Here is a 20,979-nt window from a genome sequence, read left to right on the forward strand (position 1 = left end):
TCTTACCACTGTTCATGTTAATATGTCTTGTACGTTTCTATGTATTTTGTTTATTGTGAGCATCTATTGTGCTTTAGGCCTCGCTGCAATGCAGTGAAGTCTTGAACTTGAACATTAGGGGACACATGCATGTATGATGTACAGGTCCGTTGTGTTGTATTGTGTGGGCGTATTTCTCAGTGCCTTGTCTGTTCCTCTTCCTGTCTCTGTGAGTCGAGCACTTCAGAGAGGATCTCTCTACGGTTGGAAAAATCGCTTTCACATCTCAGTGGGCGAGAACTAGCGAGTGGTTTTCTCACATGCAGGAGATAGATTGTCACAGTGCCTGATCGTTAGATGACAGAAAAGATTACAGCCATTACATGTCAAAATAATGACCTGTAGGCGAAGGTGCAGCAATAATGTTTCAACAAATATAAAAAACCAAAAAAAACACATTCTGTAGATATGACTTTGATGGATTTATCACAACAGCTCTAGGGGAAAACAACCTCTTCACTCGCTTTCATTTTGAAGTTATAGCCTTTATTCGGTTTAAATTTTTCAGCGCGGAGGAAGTAACACCATCAAGGGACGTTTTCTTACAAAGACCTTTTATTTAGTCTGCAGGCTCTCAACCCACAGGCCGAGAGTCTCTGAGAGTTTCTGTTGGGACTATCAGGCAGCGATGCAGCTGTGGAGCAGTAACGTTATCATGGGGAATCAGGGAGTGGTAGCTGCTAGGGTTAGACAGATACAGATGGGGCCGATTTTGGCCTTTTATTAAAAAACAGATATCAGCGAGTCAGTGTGGTCCACCTCTGAAATGATGGATATGATGCAGTTTGATTGATTACGTGTTGTTAATTGATCAATACTACACTTGTTGTCTATGGGAAACCCTTAAACACAAACACAAGTAAGCTGAGGTTTCTTCACTCAGACAGTCTTGAAGTGTAACACCTATCAACTTCATTCACACATACAACTTGTATCAAGCATGCTCTCTGTCTCACACTCACAGCAGAGAAATTACCTTTGAACCTATCTTTCCCACTCATGGTACTTATTACCTAACATCACTTAAACTATGTCAGTTTCACATACACTGTTTAGCAACTGATTTAACAATAACAACTTTAACCAAATCATTCCCACAACTTAATTTAACATAACTTTAACATAACTTAACACAATTTATTAGTGCCGAACAATGAATGCCGCACGGCATTCTGGGAAACATGGCAATAGCAGTCTGGTACGCCACAATATGTTTTATTAGTAGTAGTAGTTTTAGTCTTTAGTTTAGTTTTAGTGTCCCATGATGGTGTAAATGCTGTTTCAGAGGCTTTTCCACCCTGAAAAGAATACCGTGGGAAACACTGAATACTTGGAATGATGAAAGAAAGCCCAAAATCCCGGTATCAATGTTCAAAAACCATGTATCAAAAACCCATATCGGTCAAACCCCAGCAACTTTCTCTCACCGCCAAGAAGACCATACTATTTCTTACTATTTCTTACTTACCAATTGCCTTTGGCTTCCTAACTCCATGTGCTTTGAGCCTTATTTTTGATTGACGTTACAGATAGTCTGTCATTATCTGGTTTGTGGCTTTACAGTATAGGTAGTGTTGTCTTTGGGAAACACGGGATTTGACCGCCAGTCTTCCAACAAACTAAACAAGTACCAATCAAACTGGCAAGAGAAGTCCGCTGTGGGCTGACAGTGACATTTTGTCATTTAACAGTAGAAACGCCAAGCCGTCGTCAACTAATGGCTGTTTTGAATTTTATAATTTAATTATCTCAGCTCTCAAAATGTCCCTCCTTACCTTCCCTAGACCCACTTTCTGTGCAAACCAGTATAGATTTTCAGAATCACATGAGGAAATAGTAATTGTAGCTATATTTACCCTCTTCAATTGACCGCTTATTGGCTCTCTCTTAGACTCCCAAAATCCACTGGGCTTTCTAATGTTAATATCATAGAAAATCACAAAATCTTTCCAAAGCACCTCCACTTCATGCTGGATGTGTTTTGCTGTGACTTAGGACAGCATAGAGCCACTCAGCTTAGTTCAGTGTCTGAAAAGTGAACATCAAGATGTTGCACTGCTGTACGGTTATCATGAAGACTCAGAGAGTGGTGAGTAGCCGGCCTTTGAGGCTTCAGCGAGGCAGCTCTCTCTTCCCACTAGACCGGACTGATCAGGCCTCGCTTTGATCAGCAAACCTCAGGCCACGATGCACTACCATCATGTATCTGAATACGCTGGATTCGATTTCTTTCATGATTCAAACTGAAATTAGATTGCTCCCATAAATATGCTCCCTCCTGTGTTTACAGGAGGGTGTTTCCTCTTGCCTGAGAGGCAAGAGGAAAAAACATAGTGTGGGATTTTTTTGGGGATCTAATTATCTACGTTTTCTCTAATTTTTTTTCTGTCATGTTTATTTCAATAAACAAGAAGACTTAAGACTTTAGACTTAAGAACAGGTGAAGTTTTTTTGGTCTTATTTTTTATCTCTGTAGTATTGAGATGAAAACAGAAAAAAAAATGGATCCTTGCAAAGAAACTCACCTATTTATAAGTCGATATATTGAGATAGCAAAGGCAAAAAAAAGTTGGTAGAAGTTAGACCAATGTACCCTGGGATTTTTTTTTACCTGTTGGAAGTCAATATATTGAGAAAGCAATAGAGAAGAATGAATTGCTAGAACTTAGAAATATGATCTTGGAGGAAAAAAAACAATCGATGGGACTTAAGTAATTGGCTCTCCCAAAGAATCACAATTTTATTTTAGTCCTATACCTCCTGCAAACTGTCTGAAATCTGTTCCTTATCAGTTAGAGACAAAAGAAAAGCAAGGCAAAGGTCTGTCCATGTAGGCGCTCCCGGTGTCCGTGGTCCATGGCCAGTGACCAGTTCGGTGCACACGGGAATGTGGGATAGTTGATGTAATAAGCCCTGAACAGATGCTCCAATGATGATTGGTTGTGCAATGGTATGACCAAAAAGAAAAAGAAAACGTGGGGAGGGAAGGACATTCATTTGAAAGGGACCACATGTTGTGGATGTGAACAAATCTGTCCCAAACACAAGAAACCACACAGCAAAATTGTTAGGGTTAATTAAACTCTGAGAGTGTAAAAAACAACTCCATGCCAGTGTTTCTATCAGTTCATTTATCACTTAGATCGCTTTTAACAGCAGGCCCCAGAGCCAGATCAGCTCTACAAGCTCTGGACAAATCAACACTTGTCAACTCAAAGTAAATGTCACTGAAAAATCAACAATTATTAACACTGGAAAATGCTGTGTGGAAACCCAAACTTTAATCTGTGATGTTATAACCATGTACAGTGCAGTTTCCTAAAAATCTTCTTTGATTTCCTGGATTTTTGCATAGTTTTGACACTGAATGTTATCAGATCTTCAACCAAATGTTTATTGATGGAAGTTATGCAGCACCCAATGTCCCTGTGTCATCACCCCCTTCGACTCAGTAACCAGTTACACCACATTTAGCAACAATATCTGCAACCAAACACTTCCAGCAATAATTGATCAGTCTCTCATGGCGCAGTGGAGGAATTTTGGCCCGTTCTTCCATACAAAACTGCTTCACCTCAGTGACATTTGCTGGGTTTCGTGCATGAACTCTTTGTATTAAGTTCTACCACAAAACCTTACTGGAGTTTATGTCTGGACTTTGAAATTTCTTCTTCAACCATACTGATGTAGACTTCCTGATGTGTGTTTTGGATCATGGTCTTGCTGCATGACCCTGCGGGGTCGGATTCTCCAATACAGAGCAGAATTCATGCAGTATAGTTCCTTTCAACAGTGGCAAGTCATCCAGATCTTGATGCAGCAAAGTGTCCCCAAACTAAGACACCCCTGCCACCATGTTTGACCATTGGTATGAGGCCTTGACTGTGGAATGCAGTGTTTGCTTTTCACCAGACGTAACAGCGCCCATGTTGGCCCAGAAATGTCGACTTTTGACTCTTCTGTCCATGATCCTTAACAGAAATTGCTGCAGAAGTCCTGAGGATCGTCCAGGTGCTTGTTCGCACATTTGACACAAAGCGTTCGTGTTTTTCTTAGGAACAGTGGTTTCTGCCTTGCTATTGTACTCTGCCATGGATCCCATTTTTCCCCAGTGTCTCTCTGATGGTGAAGTCATGAACACTGACTGTAGCTGAGGCAAGAGAGGCCTGCAGATTCCTGGAAGGGTTTTCTGTAACTTCCTGGATTATTGTACTCCTTTTTCTTGGAGCGATTTTGGCATACAGCCAGATTCACCCGTATCTCTAACTTTCTCCATTTGCACAACATGTCTCTAACTGCAGTTTGATGGAGTCCCAGAGCTTTAGAAATGGCTATGGAACATTTTCCAGTCTGGAAAGAAAGAAAAGTCTTTGATACCTACCAGTCTGGTAGGTATCAAAGACTTTTCTTCTGGAGGTCTTCAGGAATTTCCTTTGACCGTGGCTTGATATGGCTCAGCCAGCTGTGTATTTACAACTTTGCTCTGATGGTGAGGGTCAAAATCAGTCAGTGTGTTGAACAGGATTTGCCCAAATCTATGGATCCTGGACTGTGCCAGTTAGTGGGTTTATGAGTGGATAGGGAGTGGGGGAGGTGCGTCATACTCTCAATAATTATTAGCTTGGCACACTGGTTGCATGTCATCTAATGAGAAAGAGTCATCCTGTAATTAAGTGTGGCCCAAGCAGGCAGTGTCAGCAGTATTTAAATGAATTATGAGATGTATACGGAATAGGAAAACAGATTAGTAAATGGAATAACAAAAATAACAATTTAAAGTGGTAATCTGTGAGATTTGCGTTTTTTTAATTTTTTACTTTGTCTCCATCTTTGGTGCTCAGCGCTCATTGCTGTGGTTTTTCTGCACTGCACTTCCCAGAGATCACCTGTCAATCAAACAGTGTGTCCAGTACTGTGACGTCTTTCTCCTCGGATTTTCTGTTGATGAAGTTTGAGTTTCTTTTCTTTGTCTGTTCAGCCATGGTGGCTATCGCTGCTCATGCTAACTACCCAGTTCTTCTATTTATTCTAAACACACTGGAAATGAGAAACGCTTCCTGAAATCACTTCCTGTGCGGCAGAGGATTTTTCCCAGGAAAGAGCTACCAGACACCGGGCGTTTAGAACAGACAATGTAAAAACTTTCATGAACTGTTTATAGGTTGAATCAATCAGTGATAGAGAGTATAGCAAAACAGACATTTATTTATATGGAAATGTCATGGATTATCAGTATAAATGTATTTTTGAAAATAATTTTGCAGATCAAGTTATAGATCCAGTAATTGATTCATTGATTAAAACAGAATTATGAAATGAAATTATTAATCAGCTCATTTAATTAACATCTTATTGTTTTATAGATTGCTTTATTAGTTTCCACATTTAAACAGCAATTTAATTAATCTCTTTATAATTTTTTTTTTTTTTATTATCTACTAATTAATTAATAATAATAACAAGTGAATAATAATTATTATTATACTATAATTATTGTCATGGCACACTCCAGGGTCCATACAAATCTGGCCTGATTGTCCGCTGAAAGTCTTCAAACAGCTAGAGATAATTATTATAAGATATTGAGATATTGAAGGCTCATTCCATTTTCACACCTTAAGATTTCACCTTTGATTAGCTTGCACACCAACTCTCATTTCTCGTTTTTTTCTCTCAGACCCCCTCTGAACTTTTATAACCCACAAAACAACTGAATACTTTTTCACAGCAGTATAGCCTGGCATTGACAATGAGTGGGAGACTAACTTTGCAGACTCTAAGTTTTCACACCCAAAACCTCTAGGTATTATTGTAGCGCCATCAGTTTTGAGCCAGTAAATGCACCTTCACGCTCATCAAATCATCTTTCTCACTCGCTGTCACAACAACTTTTTCCATCTTGTCCAATCCATTTTGTATGGAGCTGCACATGTGACATGACAGATGAGGAGATGGAGAAGATTTCCCTGCTCCCTCAACTATATGTATATTTGACATATGCTAGGAACTATACTAGGAATCGCAGTGGAATTGCATTTAAGTGGGTATATATATCTGTTCTTGCTATATACTGACAGTCTAACTGCCTCACTAACTGACTAACAGGCTGACAAATTGACTGACGTTCACATCACAGGACCTACTTCTCTTTTCCAGCCCTCGGTCATGATTGTGAAAGCCCCGTGTGTTTCGGTCAGATACCAGTTTGTCATTAACACTGCATGTTGCCCAGGTGCTAGTATGTGGTAAAGCTTTCCTTTATGTTCTCCATCTCTGGCTTGATTTACTGTTACATGGGGTGTGGGTGTGTGATGAAGTGGTTTAAGTCCCTTCCTTAAACAGAAACCTTTAGCCTCCCTGTCACGGTCTCTCTTCCTTCTTTCTCTCTCTCTCTCACATGTGCATGGTGTGTAGGTTCACACCTGGGCGTGACAGCAGCTTTATAAAAACCAGACAGCCATCAATAAGCTGACTGTGTTTCTGCTATGGTGGGAACTACTGCTACTAGGAGTGGTGAAGTCACATCTTGAGGGTTTTTTTTCTTGTCTGAAATGCATTGCTACTTATATATATACGTATATACGTATATATATAGGGTTATATTGGCCTTTCAGTAAAAATCTGATATCGGCCAGTCAATGTTTCCCACTGCCGATATGATGGAGGTGAGAATATGACCTTATTCAACAGCTTAAGGGTGTCAGGGTGTCAAACCTGCAGTGAAACCTGCCTCACTCTGCCTTAAGGTGCTGCTAACACACCGAAAATAATTTCATTAGTATGACTTTCAGTGGAGAGTTTTAGTGTCCCATGATGGTCTAAATGCTTTCCACCCTGACAATAAAATTCTGAGGGAAACACTGAACTTTTGTATTTTTTTGTTTTTTATTATTATTTATTTTTTGACATGAACACGGTCAAAATTATATGTAAAGTTCATTGGCACAAAATATCCGCTATCAGTAGCTTCAATCCAGAAATATCGGTATCGTCTTGCCCACCCAATCAAAAGTTAAGAAAACTTTGTTTGAACTTTGTTCAGCCAATGGAAAAATAGCACAGAAAATACCAGTACCGTTTCTAACTTCTGATTGGCTGGGCAGCCTACAGCCCGCCTCCAAAGTCGCCCACTGCCCACCCCCCCCTTTTCGTCGAGTTCAGGCACAAACACACAGAGCTCTGAAGCAGACCCGTCCGCTGCACAGAGTGTGGCCGTATTCACACCAAATCAGGCGTTGCGGCACTTCCTGCAGGGTTGTGCGGAGGTGTGCGGGGGTGTGCGGGGGTGTGGGCGTGTTTATTTGTGCTTTAGAACGTAACCGCTGTGAAACAATCAGGAAATAACGTTTAATTTCTCTGATTCACCGGCTTTCTCGCTACCACCGCTCTCTCTCTTCGTTCACTCTCTAGCTCGCTTAACCACTGCTGCTCTCTCTCTCTCTCTCTCTCTCTCTCTCTCTCTCAATTCAATTCAATTCAATTCAATAGGCTCTATTGGCATGACATTTGACATGTGTTGCCAAAGCACAATTACGATTATGAAAGACAATGTTAAGGAATGAAATTAACAAAAAAATAATGTGAATAACAATATTAGTTAATAGAATAAAATAGATAATGAAATAAGTAAATGAAATAAAATAATATATATATATATAAGTAATATAAGTAAGGGATCATGTACAAAAACAGTAATCTCAGAGATGCTTTGCACCAGATTTAGCTACTAGCGAATTTCCATCAGCAGTCCATTTGCATCAACTCAAATTTATTTGATGAAGATAGAAGGACAGACTGAGGAGAATGATCTGTGTCTGCCAGACCCCTACCCAAAGTCCCACCCCCAGCAGCAGAGGACAGATAGATAGATAGATAGATAGATAGATAGATAGATAGATAGATAGATAGATAAAAAGAAATAAAGAAATGGATATATGACTGATATACTGTACATATGGATTTTCAGGTTGCTGTTGGATGTACCTAACAAAGGGAAAAAAAAGTTTTATAACATGTTGTTCTGATTTTGCCCTGTTGGATTTTATATATATACAGTATACAGTATATATATATATACGTATATATATATGTATAGTTACATTGAAGTTTGAGTATAGGCTTGAGTTAGTTGATTTAGTTGTTTTCTTTGTCACTTTTCAGTTTAAGTTTGAATAAGACTACCTTCTAGTTTTGTAAATATTGGCTATGGTGAGAAGTCTCACTGGATTAGGTTTTAATTTTATTTGAGAACTAAGCTCATCCAATGAAAAGAAATGTTATGGAGTTGATTATGTTAAAATCTGGATGAAGGAATTTTTTTATTTTAGGGTAAATCAATCTGCCCTCCACTGACTCAAATCATAGGGTAGCAGCAAACTTAGAAATGCTGCTTCACTACCTCCCAATTTCCCTGCTTCAAATTGTTCTTTATAAATTAGAATAGAATAAAATAGAATAGAATACTACTTTATTAATCCCTGTGGGGAAATTAATCTTCTGCATTTAACCCATCCAAACACCCCATACACAAACACACAGCCATAAACTGGAGAGGCCTGAGGGCACGATGGCAGGAGCTTGCATCTGATCTTGACTCTGACAACCCTCCAGTTGCCAGCTGTCATTTTGCCAGATTTTTGTGCCATCTGGCCAGGGATTTGAACCGGCAACCTTCGGACTACTAGTCTGCTTCTCTAACCTCTGGGCTACCTACCGCCCAAGTTGCCCACCTATTATTTCTACCAGCCCACCCTAATATAGCAGGCTAAAACCGGCCCTGGTATCAGCCATGAAAACACCCATACTGGTTGAACCCTAACACATACAGTAAGCATGCAGTCATACATGCACAAACTTATACACTTGCACGTACACACACACACACACACACACACCTCTACAGCACCTCAACCCCCCACTCCTCCCATCCCACAGGAGCAACATCTATTGTCACTGTGCATGCAGAGGAGAAGGAAATTACATTAGCTTTCAGAAGTTCTTATCTTCTGAGTAGTGGCTAATTAGATTCTCTGGGCCTAATATGAATAATCTGATCTGCGTCTCCTTCTCCTGCTTATTAGCCAAGCCTTCAGGTGTTACTGAGTCAAGGACGGAAGAGCGGAGGGATAAGTCAATATTGTATTTGCGTTGTCTTTTAAACAGCTCTTTTATCATTTTTGCTGCATGACATCCCAGCAACTGTAAACCAGTGTAAATACAGCGGCAAAATGAAAGTTGAGGTGACACCCATAGCTGCTATCTGCATCGTTTTGTGAAATCAGTACCTAAATATCTTTCTGATCAGTTCAAAACAGTTTCCAAAGCTGTTTTAATACAAATTTTCCTCCTGCCATAATATCATATTGTAAAAATGTTGTGCTTTTGGCCATCTGTCAAATGCTGTGCTGGGATTGGTTAAACTGTTTAGAATGTATACTCCACTTTTAGTATTTGTTCTGTTGATAATAATCAATCACTAGTGTCAGTCTACCTTCTGAATTGAAAGTGACTTGACCCTAAGTGACCTTTCCCAGGACAGCCAGGAAAAGCAGATAATAAATAGAAAGATAACAGCAGCGGAGACTTTTGCATGCACAGTGAGAATATTCACGTAACCAACTGACGACATGCTGACCTCCAAAGCGTACCTCGCCATGAATCACTTTTTCGATGTAACTGGAAGTCATTTGTTATGGTTAAGAAGAGTCATCCCTTGGTGATTTAGTCACACACTTGATTTAAAGGGCTTTCAACGCACAAATGTATCGTCCTCCACACTGCCCTGGAGGAGCTTTTTAGAAACTGACACTTCCTCTGAGTCAGGATTCAATGTTCAGCCCCCAGACTGTGTTGGCTAGTTATTAGTGCTGTGCTCAAGTCTTGTGTCATAGAATAAATTTGGCTTGGTTTTTCAGAGTATGCACTAATTCTGCTGATTTCGTAGTTCCCGATATGAGATAAATCTAACTCATTGCTGCACTTAGACCTCTCTGATCTAAACTCAGGGACGGAAAGAGTACCAAAATATTCTGCTCAAGTGGAAGTACTTTGCTGAAATTTTACTTAAGTAGAATCTAAATTACTGGAGCAAATCTATGCAAGTAAAAGTATAAAGTAGCTCATTGAAAATTTTGTTAAAGTTATTTTAAAAAGCAGACATTATTACATATGATCTTTCCCATGCGATACAAAAAGGATGGGAGATAAATAGTCCAAACTAAGTTCTTTTAATTGAAAAACAAAATAAAATAAAATAAAGCACATAAATTAAACTGTGAACACAACAATGTAATGTGTTAAACAGGTTGTGCTGTGTTATGAAGAGCAAAGCCTGTTGTTATTATGAGATTTGTGATTTTAAAAATTGAAAATTTTTAAAATCACGTTTCCTTTTCTATTAGCTATTCCAACAAGCTAGCAAGGCTAGCAAACTAGCTAAACAACAACCAGGTTAACGCAAACCAATAATACTGTAGCTGGATGCATGTTAATTATAATTTGATTTGAAATTATTTATTTGATTAAATAATTTGATAAATTTAGAGTGGCATACACATACTTGTACCTCCACATACTTACTTACAAAAGAGCCTTCACAATTTGTACTCTGTAATGCAGGTGGTTTAAAACGCTGTGGAGTATAACAAATCGGTCAAAACCGAACCCAAGTAAAAGTAAAATTAAGATTACTCAAAAATGTACACAAAAAAAGCCACTCAATTTCAGTAATGAGAGTAAATGTAGTTTATTCCTTCCACCAGTCTGACCGGTGAGAAAATAAACTCATTTCCATTTCCCTTTGTTCTTCTATCTGATTAGATTGTTGCTGAATTTCTGCTTAAACATTCACTGCAGTCAGTCAGTCGAATAGGGAAAACAGCTGAATAATTCACAGGTTTTCTCTTCTTTTTCCAGTGACATTATTTTTTACCTTACCCCAGTGGCATTTCTGTTCAGTTTGCAGTCAACACCTTTGAACCTTTGCCATATTTCCCTCTCCCCTCTCTGAAACCTCTTACTCTTGAGCTATATTTATTCAGCAATGGGTGCATCTCTCGGTGAAACTGTTTATACAGTCAAAGTTTCCACATAGGTGCGCATCCAGAACCGTTCTTCCTTTATTTGCTATCCGCTCCCAGAAAACTCCTGAGGATAAGAAATACTGTACAGAGAACGAGATCAATGTGACCCTGTGCTGCTAAGCTGGTTTGGAAAGAGAAGTGAAACTCAATGCAAGAAAAGACTCTGTGCACCCAACGCCTGTCTAAGTGAAGTAACTCCTCATAGTTGTGTGAAACATTGCGTTAGCACTTTTGAAATGTACGACCACAAGTCATGCACTGTTAAAGCACACGGTTTGGAATGCAGATGAGTAACTTACAGGTGAAAATTCCTAGTGCTGTTGAAGATAATATGGAGAGATACACACAATTGTAACAACAAGCCTTTTTCTCTCTGTTTTGCTCTTTTACAGACTGAAAGCACTAGTATCAACAGGAGGTCGGAGTGTGCAAGCAGCATGCGACTGGTAAATTCAAACAACCAGCATGCATATATACACACATGCAAACATTCACATTACAAGTCAGTGAGATCGTAACATGTTACACTGCCCTCTGCTGTAGAGAAGTGTGTCCATATCATTTGCAGGTGTTATAGCTTTGGCAAAATCTTAGGATAAAAATGAGATTATTTTGTGCAGAAACAAAGCATGCTTCTTATTTGATAGTCAAAAAAAAAATTGTATTGTTGCATTGTACAATCCATAGTTGCGTCTATTTTATTATGGAGACTGTCTACTGTGTTGTAAATCCTGTAATTCTGGTACCCGATCACAGGACTGGGTAGTTTTAAATACTCTATGCATAAATTCTGAACTTGGCAACACTGGTTTCTGGTACCATACACCTAATAAATGGAACAGACTGCAAAACCCTTTTTGAAGTTGTAATTTCTCGTCCCCCTTTAAAGCAATGAAATCTCACATTTTCTACATGTTTGTGATTGCTTTTAAAATGCATGTCCCTGAATGTTGTTGACTGTTTGACTGCTGGAACATGTGACTGAATTGTATTGAAGATTTTCTTTGGCATTTTTCTGAATGTTTTTTCGTTCTCATCAGGTCTGTCTTGAAACTACCTGATTAAGTACAGAATAAAAACTAAGGATATTCATGACATTTCCTCACAAAAGATAGAGGCCCAGATTCACTAAAGGTTTGTGCAGGGAAGAGCATGCTATATCACCAAAATGATCATATCAGAAAGATTGCTCTTGATTCACTGACACTTCGCAACACCAACTCTAAATTACTGTAGCACATATAAGATCCTTTGTAAGGAGGCATGAAGACCAAAGAGTTCATCCATTCAGAATGGCTGCCATCATTGCTGCAAGACGCAGCATCGTCACCAAGAAGTCACACAGCAAGGAAGAGAGTTTTCTGTCTAGAATCTCAGATCAGAGCAGAAAACGCTCCAATTATAAAGGGGCTTTAGGGCAAGCGAGCCAGCCTTGGTGGACTAGTCTTACAGCTGAAGCAGTTTGCACTTGCAGTTGGTAATGAAGGGGCAATTTGCTTGTGCAGTGCTCTTTTCAGGGTTTTGTTTGCCCCACAACTTGATTTACATAAATTTCTTAGTGAATAAGTCGAAAACTATGCGCTCTTAGCTCAAGCAACTGAGGCGCAAAAACATGTAGACTGCCCTTGCAATCTTAGTGAATCTGGACCTGAGGCTTCCTCCTGCTTTCTTTTATCTCCATCTCCATCTGGTTGCCCCCTGCCCCCAGGCTGTTCTCCCATGTAGACGACCCGTTCCTGGATGACCCGCTGCCCAGGGAGTTTGTCCTCTACCTTCGACCCAGTGGGCCGCTACAGAACCAGCTCTCCCACTTCTGGCAACAGAGTCGAGTCACTTGTGGCAAAAACAAAGCTCACAACATCTTCCCCCACATCACCCTCTGTCAGTTCTTTATGGTGAGTTGGAGAGGACTGAACTGAACTTAGGGTTTGACCAATATGGCTTTTTGAAGGCCGATACAAACAACAAGTTGCCGACAGCTTCTGGATGCAAGATGCTCTTCTTCATCCCTGTGTGTGACTATACTCTCGTACCTCCTCACTCCCTTCTCAACAGTGTGCAGACCAGAAGGTGGAGGCTCTATCTGAGGCCCTCCAGGCCACCGTAGCCCAGTGGAGGGGTCGATTTCCCAGCCCCCTCCCCCTAGAGCTCTATACATCCTCCAACTTCATCGGCCTTTTCGTGGAGGAGCAGGTCGCCGATGTCCTCAAACAGTTTGCGGCCGACTTCGCCACAGATGCTGCCAGGAAGGCAGGTAGGAACCACAAGGGGTAAAAACAGATTGCTAAGGCACCATGTACTCCTGACGTCCTGGGTTTGAATCTGGTCTAGGACCGTTATTGCATGTCATTCCTCTCTCTCTCTAAACACGCTGTAGCTCAGTGGCTTTCAGTCCTGGTCCTCAGGACCCAGGGTACTGCTCTGTTTTATCAGCTCATTAATTGCAGATAGCAATTATATTATAGCGATAGTTAATTGCATTCACCTGGCGTCCCAGCTGTAAAATAATCCCTGATTTCTTGGAGGATGAGTTGTTCTGGAAGCAGAAATAATTGTATTAGTTGGGTTAAATCTTCAATGGGTGGAGCCAAAGAGCCACATTTTTCCCGAGCGCAACTTAGCTAACTGGCAAACTTGAATGTCAAAGAAGGAACTCTGGTCAAAATACAAATAAAAAATATAAATGGCAATGACTCATTTTTTCATTCACTCCCTCCCATGGCATTTGTGATCCTGGAAGGTCAGCAGGCTAGCTAACTATCTTACCTAGATACCTATAGGCTAGTATGGCTAGTTTGAACTTGGAAGGTCAGCTAGGCTAACTAGCTAACCCAGAGTCAATAACTTAGTTAGGGTAGATTGTATTTTTTCAGTTAGTAGCAGAGCACTAGGCTTCATACTATCAAACTGATGTAAGTTACATGAAGATAAGGTATCCTAAGGAAGACAAAGCATAAATCCGGAAACTTCTGAAAATATAATTGATTTTTGTTTATGGGGTATGTTTGCCTTACGGTCATAGTTTTTAATTTACCATTGCATCACTGGATATAGTCAGTGATTTAGAATACCTCTCACCTTCAGTCATGTCAGCACTCACCTTTTTTTTCAACAGCTAAATGATTGGTGTGATGGTGGCCATGTTGGGTTATTAAAGCACTCACTCCATCTGTCACTGTAGCTTTTTTAAACACAGGCGAAAATGAGACTGACTGCCAAAGGTATTTGCGGCAGCTACAAGTGCCAAATCCTGAGTGGCAGATTAGAGCTGCGTTCAGCTCGCTGTAATGCTCTGTCATTTCACTAGCTCTTTGCTTCACGGTGAAGTAGAGACGGATTAGAACATGTCATCAAAACGCAATATAAAAATGTTGTTGACACAGAGGGCATCAGTTTTACTCTGCAGTTTCCATCACGAATACTAGTTTGAGTTCATGATAAGAATATTTTTCACTTATTTTCACATATTTTTCACTCCACAGATAGCAAACAACTGCAGATTCTGTGCTTCCCCATTGCACTGTTAGTGAAGACATACTGTTTAAACCTAATTATTTACCAGTTTATTTGAATGTGATCTCAGCTCTCCCTAGTTTCAGCTGCCTTTACCTCTTCAATGGAGAATACAGTAACATTAGGTTACTTGGCTTGCTAGTTAATGTTAGCGACTGAACAGTTAGCGAACACCCCGACTGAACTGAATTTGGCTCTTGAAGGGTAAAAATACAAATTGCAGTTGATCCCTAGATCACAGAACCAAATCATAATAGAATTTCCATTGACGCGAGATGGAAAATGGATTTAGACAATATTTACTGATGGTCTCATCTCCTCCTGTCTCCTCCAGAAGTCCACGTGGAGCCTCATAAGAAGCAGCTCCATGTAACTCTGGCCTACCACTTCCCCACCGATCACCTCCCTTCCCTGGAGAAGCTGGCCAAGGGCATCGAAGTCAAGCTGGGTTGTGACTGGCTGGCTGTCCTCTTCTCCCGGGACATTCGTTTTGCTAACCATGAGGTACTCATTTATCCTAACAACAGATATTCTGACTTATTTCACCGGTGCTAAAATGAAAGTTCCTTAACTATCCTCAATTGTATATCTCAAAATTATGCAACCAATGAAAAACTCAATTTTTTCTTTAAACGCATAGTATTATTAGATATTTTCACACTGCTGATATAGCCTGTGCCAATGTTCAGTATCTTTAAATCTGAACATTTTCATGCCAAAAATATCCAAATAACTACACAAAAACTCTCCATTGAAAACTAGCATAAGAAGAAGGATAATTAACATATTTATGCATACTTGTCTGGAATCCAGTTAAAATGTTGCATCCAAATCAGTTCAGGTTATGGGCTTCCAATAGACAACCAGTGTAGCATTGATCAGTTCTACAATAAATATGTAATCAAACAAACTGCATCATATCAGAGGTGGATGACACTGACTAGCTGATATCTTATTTTTGATGAAAGGCCAATATCGCCAAAGCAACATATCAGTGTAACACTAATGCGAATTGCAGTTTTCTATTTATGTTCATAAGTTATGGAAATCAAGTGCTTTGCTCTGGCAGCTCTGTCAGTACAGTAGGTTAAATTTTTTTGGCGACTTGTATGTTAACCAACAATGAAGGATACATTGTACCTCACAATTTTTGATTCCAATGTAACCTTATGACAAAAAAACCCACTCCTCCTGACCGTCCCGTCTCCAGACGCTGCGGGTGATGTACCCTTACATGCCGCAGAATGAGGATGAGATGGAGCTGGTTCCTGGGGACTTTGTCTTCATGTCTCCAGTAGACCAGAGCAGTGCCAGTGAGGGCTGGGTGTATGGGACCTCCCTGGCCACCGGGCTGTCCGGCCTGCTGCCCGAGAACTACGTGAGCCGGGCCGACGAGTCCGACACCTGGGTCTTCCATGGGTGAGCAGAGGTGGCATTAATAACAAACAAGTTAAACAGACCAAAAAAAAAACAGACCAAGCACATTACAAAAAAGCAGGTAAAACTAGGGATGCACAGATCCGACTTTTTCAGTCCAGATACCGATACCGATAACTGGGCTTTGGGTATCGGCCGATACCGAGTACCGATCCGATACCAGTGTTTAATTAATAAACTGTAGGCTATGCCTCACTGTGTGGAAGAGACTGGGATCATTCTTTTATGTGTAAGGCAACATCAGGCTTGACTTTAACATTGCTTTCCTAACTTTGTAAAACAAAATGTAACAAATAAATACATAGATATAAATGTACTCAATTGTTATTTATTATTAAAATAATAAATAATCGTGCTCCAGCAACTTGGTAAAACATCTTCAAAATTAACAGGAATTACAATTCAAGTGTAAACCTTTTAAATGCAGCAACAAATTGGTCAGGAATTAAAATTCCAGTATAAAACAATACAACTGCATCAAATGAGAACAAAATGTAAACATTAAATCACAATTAAGTCACAAACTAGTGCAAACAAACTTGATAAATTAAATCACAATTCACACAAGTAGTATAAACAAGTAACTTGGTAAAAACAAAACATTCAAAATATGCAGAATAAACCTAAATTACTGAAATAACTCTGGCTTAACTGGTAATCTTGCTTTATGAAACAGCCCTCAGAAAAAAAATCAAGGTATGTTAGTCTGACTATGTGTCGGCCGAATGGAGCAGCAGTACCTGACGAACACGGAAAACACTTGAAATCGTGTTGTGGCAGGAAACAACGTTGACCTACAGCCGAGTCCCCGTAAACCTTGGATTTATGAATGGAGTCTGGCTGGACGCGCCGATTGTATAATTGGTGGAAAACTACTTTACCTCGCAGGTTAAATGGCAGCCTGCTCGGCCGCGCGGTGACCCGGGAGAGTTTAAACATATAACCGAGACAAAGTATTCATGCAGGTGTGTTTTTAACTACCGAGCATCAGCACCGACCCCCGGTCAGCTCACCCCGACCCCGGCTCTGTTATGAGGGTTGGGCGCCAGGTTAGCTTGTTAGCCTGGATGCTAGCTGCGGGAGGCTCGCGCCCCACGAGCGAGAATTCAGTGCGGGAGACGCTGCGCGCGGCAGGCGGGATCCTCCGGGATCCTCCGGAGCTGCTGGACCGGAGGAGCCACCGGACGGACCGAAGGCAAATGGCCGGGTCTACCGGCGCGCTGCTGACGCATGACGTAGTATGCGTACGTAGACATAAACATAGAATTGAATTGAATAGATCGGCCCCATTGTCACCGATACCCGATCCAGCTATTTGAGTCAGTATCGGACCGATATCCGATATCAGTATCGGATCGGTGCATCCCTAGGTAAAACACATCTGTGACACTGAAAGTCCATAGAGTACAAGTAGGTCTTTAATTGATTTTTAAAGGTGCTGTATGTAGCATTTTTAACCATCAGTATATCATTGTCAAATTAATTGTGATACCTTGGTATAAATACCGTAAACAAACGAGGCCATTGTGGAGACCATTGGTAGCCTTTATCTCACACCAATGGTATTGTTAGTGCTAGTGTTTCTCAACATTAAGACCACCGAAATAATCCAATTTGCACCGCATACGTTATCTCTCTCTATCTCTCTATCACAGATCCCATTCATTCTTCAGCTGCGGGCCTTCTGACAAGGCCAGCAGGGACAGGGGGATGTTTGATGGACTGCTAGACAGCCGACGGCCTGATAACAGTCCTGGAGACACGCCCACCCTCAGTCTCATCTGCCATCCAATGCAGGTAGTTTGTTGTTGTGACTGATATTTCCATTTAAACATTTATTTTCAAAATGTATGTTAGGTATCTTGGAAATTTTACATTGTTGCATTTGTCAGTAATTCCCTTTTTATGACGACAACAACAGTAAATGCAGTTTTTAATTCTAACCTTTTAATCATGATCAGTGAAGTCTTAAAATCAAGTCTAAATGCAACTGGAAACCAGTGGAGTGAATTATGTCCTGATGTGAATTTCCTTTCATTTCCCCCAGGTCCTGCGGATCAGCAGTAGTCACTCTCGGCAGCCCAAGCGAACGCTTTTTGTCTGCCGGCACGGTGAAAGGATGGATGTGGTCTTTGGAAAACACTGGCTCTCCCTCTGCTCAGATAGTAAAGGTGAGCACAGCCAATCGCACGTCCTTAGTAGAGGTTAACTAAGCCAATCACATCTCCAATCAGATAGTAAAGCAATATTGTAAAGGGAATATGAGTATTGTAGTGTAGGGTTATGGTTATTTTTGAAGGCCAATACTGAGACTGCTAACCTTTGGATTGAAGCTGCTGATATTTTGTGCCAAAATTCAATATGTTTGAATTTGACCATTTTCATGCCCCCAAAAAATTTAAAAAATGTTAAGGAGTCGGTGTTCTTTGTCAGAGTAGAAAAGCCTCTGAAACAGCATTTAGACCATCATGGGACACTAAAACTCTCCACTGTAAAGCCAGACTAATGAAATTATTTTAGGTGGGTTAGCAGCTCCTTAAGGCAGAGTGATGCAGGTTTCATTACAGCTTTTACAGACTGTTGAGAACATTACACCACACTGGAATAATTTCTCTGGAATAAATGATCTAGAAATAATAATAATATAAACATATTCACTAGCTGTGGTGAGGGAGGAACCGCCATCATATTGGAGATATATCGGTCTAACCCTGCTGCGTGTTTGGGGCGATGAAACCCTGCGTTCTGCCCTTGGACTGTCTCACTGCACTTGAAAGTGTAGTTATCTCGCAAGAGAAACCCTTACATCTGGGTGTTTGTTGTTGGCTGTGCAGGTAGATACGTACGTTCCAACCTGAACATGCCTCCCAGTTTGCCGCTGTGGGGAGGAGGACAGAGAGATTATGACATGGATGCTCCCATCACTGTGTTTGGATCCACACAGGCGCGACTAGTGGGTATGTCGTCAATACAGATCTAAATGATGCAGAGTGCTCAGGGATAAGGATCGGCCTCGTGTTTTGTTATGCTCTTTCATAAAGTGTGTGTGTTTAAATATGCACTTTTCCAGGCGAGGCGCTGCTAGAGAGTAACACAGTGATAGAGTTTGTGTACTGCTCTCCCTCCCTGAGATGTGTTCAGACTGCACAGAACATCCTCAAAGGTAAGGCGAGTCTCCTCAAGAAGTTCTGATAGATCAGGGCTTCTCCGACATTTTCATGTCACTGAACCGCAGATAGACACACATTAGGCCACAGAGCCCCATTTGATCAGATTTTGTCCCAGGGACCCATATGGAAAAATGGATGTAATTGATTTAGTCTTGAATGGCGTAACTGTCTGCACTGTCTGTGGAGAGGTAATAGTGTTGAGAGTGAAACCTAAGATGGGATAGACATTCTTATACATTCTCTAATTGGGATATCTTTAGTGAATTAAATTCTAATAAAAGTAAACTATCCTCAATTTTCTGGGGACCTCCTGGAACTCCCACAAGGACCCTTGGGTGTCTCCGGACCCCCTTTTTGAGAACCGCTCTGATCAAATGTGTTAAAGAGAAAGTAGGCCTATCTGACACAGCAAGCTGGTTGGATGTGGTTGTTGATCTTGGAGGACCTATCTCTACCAGTCATTCCTCTCTGTCCCAAACTCCCTGTAGGCTTGCAGCAGGACGGCAAGGTGAAGATGCGGGTGGAACCGGGGCTATTTGAATGGACCAAGTGGGTTTCGGGAAACTCCATGCCTGCATGGATACCTCCCACTGACCTGGCTGCAGCCCACTTCAGCGTGGACACAACATACAGGTGATACAAACAACCCACTGGCCCCTGTGTAGAAAACCCATTGGAATGAAACTCTTCAACTGATGTTTAATCAAGCCCAGAGAGCAAAAGAAGAAAAGGAGGTGGGGCTTCAAGCCTTTACTAAGACATGACGAGCCTAGTGTAGGCTGGGCCATTCAGGCTCTATGGTGAATCATCAGTGGTAGTCCAGCTTTTGTATGATGGGGATTCATTGTTTTTTATGTCATCTATTGATAAGGCATATTGTGTGAAGGTGTTATATAGTGTTATAGTTACAGTCATTTAGTTACATGATCCTAAGTGGCTTCTTCTTGACGTCATTTATAGAAAGTAAGTTAGTGGAAAGCCGTTTGTTATTCAGTTGTGGCTGATGCAGAGATTAATCATTTTATAGCAAAAAACTGGCCTAGTGTAGCATGGCTTATGGCACAATTGAACAAAACGAGAATTATACGCAGGTTTTTCCAACAACTCCTGTTTGTTTCTGCACAGACCTCTCATCCCAGTCAGCAAGCTCACCGTGTCTGAGTCCTACGAGAACTACATAAGTCGGAGCTACCAAGTGACCAAAGATATCCTGTCAGACTGCAAAAACACTGGTAAGAGAGCGAGCGTGGAGGCAAGAGCAGAGCCCCCGGAGCGTCTGGTAGAGGTTACTGTGCCTGCGTGGGTGTGCTGTTGCTTTAGTTTCTATGTGCATGTGCGCTGGTCCACTGCTGATGTTGCATCCTGCTCTGGTTTCCACTCTCCATAGGAAACAACGTGCTGATTGTGGCCCACGCTTCTTCCCTAGAGGCCTGCACACGCCAGCTGCAGGGCCGCAGCCCGCAGAGCGCCAAGGACTTCATCCAAGTAGTCCGAAAGGTCTGCTGGATGCATCTCTTTTTTAATCTTTTCCCTCTGATCTTTTCCGTTATGCATCCCACTTCTCTATCCATTCATCGCTGTGTTCCTCCGGTTCCCGAAGCGTTCCGCCTCCTCTTCCTCCCCGATCGATGGACACTGACTTCATAACAAATCGGCGACTTAAGTTCAGCTCGGAATAGCACAAACTGAATCTGCGCCTATTGTAGCGGATGGACATGCAACAACAGGGGTGCGTAGGC

The 20,979-nt window shown here is 41.1% G+C and overlaps 1 protein-coding gene across 1 annotated transcript in view; it reads left to right on the top strand.

Annotated features, from left to right (window-relative positions):
* Positions 1-20,979, top strand: part of ubash3bb (ubiquitin associated and SH3 domain containing Bb) — a 45,304-nt gene that overhangs the window by 22,564 nt on the left and 1,761 nt on the right. The window contains exons 2-13 of the mRNA XM_071905553.2: positions 11,513-11,566; positions 12,829-13,015; positions 13,176-13,374; positions 14,968-15,137; positions 15,844-16,052; positions 17,726-17,867; positions 18,118-18,241; positions 18,905-19,027; positions 19,141-19,233; positions 19,729-19,873; positions 20,366-20,472; positions 20,628-20,737. Coding sequence (XP_071761654.1) covers positions 11,513-11,566; positions 12,829-13,015; positions 13,176-13,374; positions 14,968-15,137; positions 15,844-16,052; positions 17,726-17,867; positions 18,118-18,241; positions 18,905-19,027; positions 19,141-19,233; positions 19,729-19,873; positions 20,366-20,472; positions 20,628-20,737 — 1,663 coding nt within the window. The remainder of the gene's footprint in view (positions 1-11,512; positions 11,567-12,828; positions 13,016-13,175; positions 13,375-14,967; positions 15,138-15,843; positions 16,053-17,725; positions 17,868-18,117; positions 18,242-18,904; positions 19,028-19,140; positions 19,234-19,728; positions 19,874-20,365; positions 20,473-20,627; positions 20,738-20,979) is intronic.

This window comes from Centroberyx gerrardi, chromosome 6 (genome assembly GCF_048128805.1).
Source record: "Centroberyx gerrardi isolate f3 chromosome 6, fCenGer3.hap1.cur.20231027, whole genome shotgun sequence".
NCBI lineage: Eukaryota > Metazoa > Chordata > Actinopteri > Beryciformes > Berycidae > Centroberyx > Centroberyx gerrardi.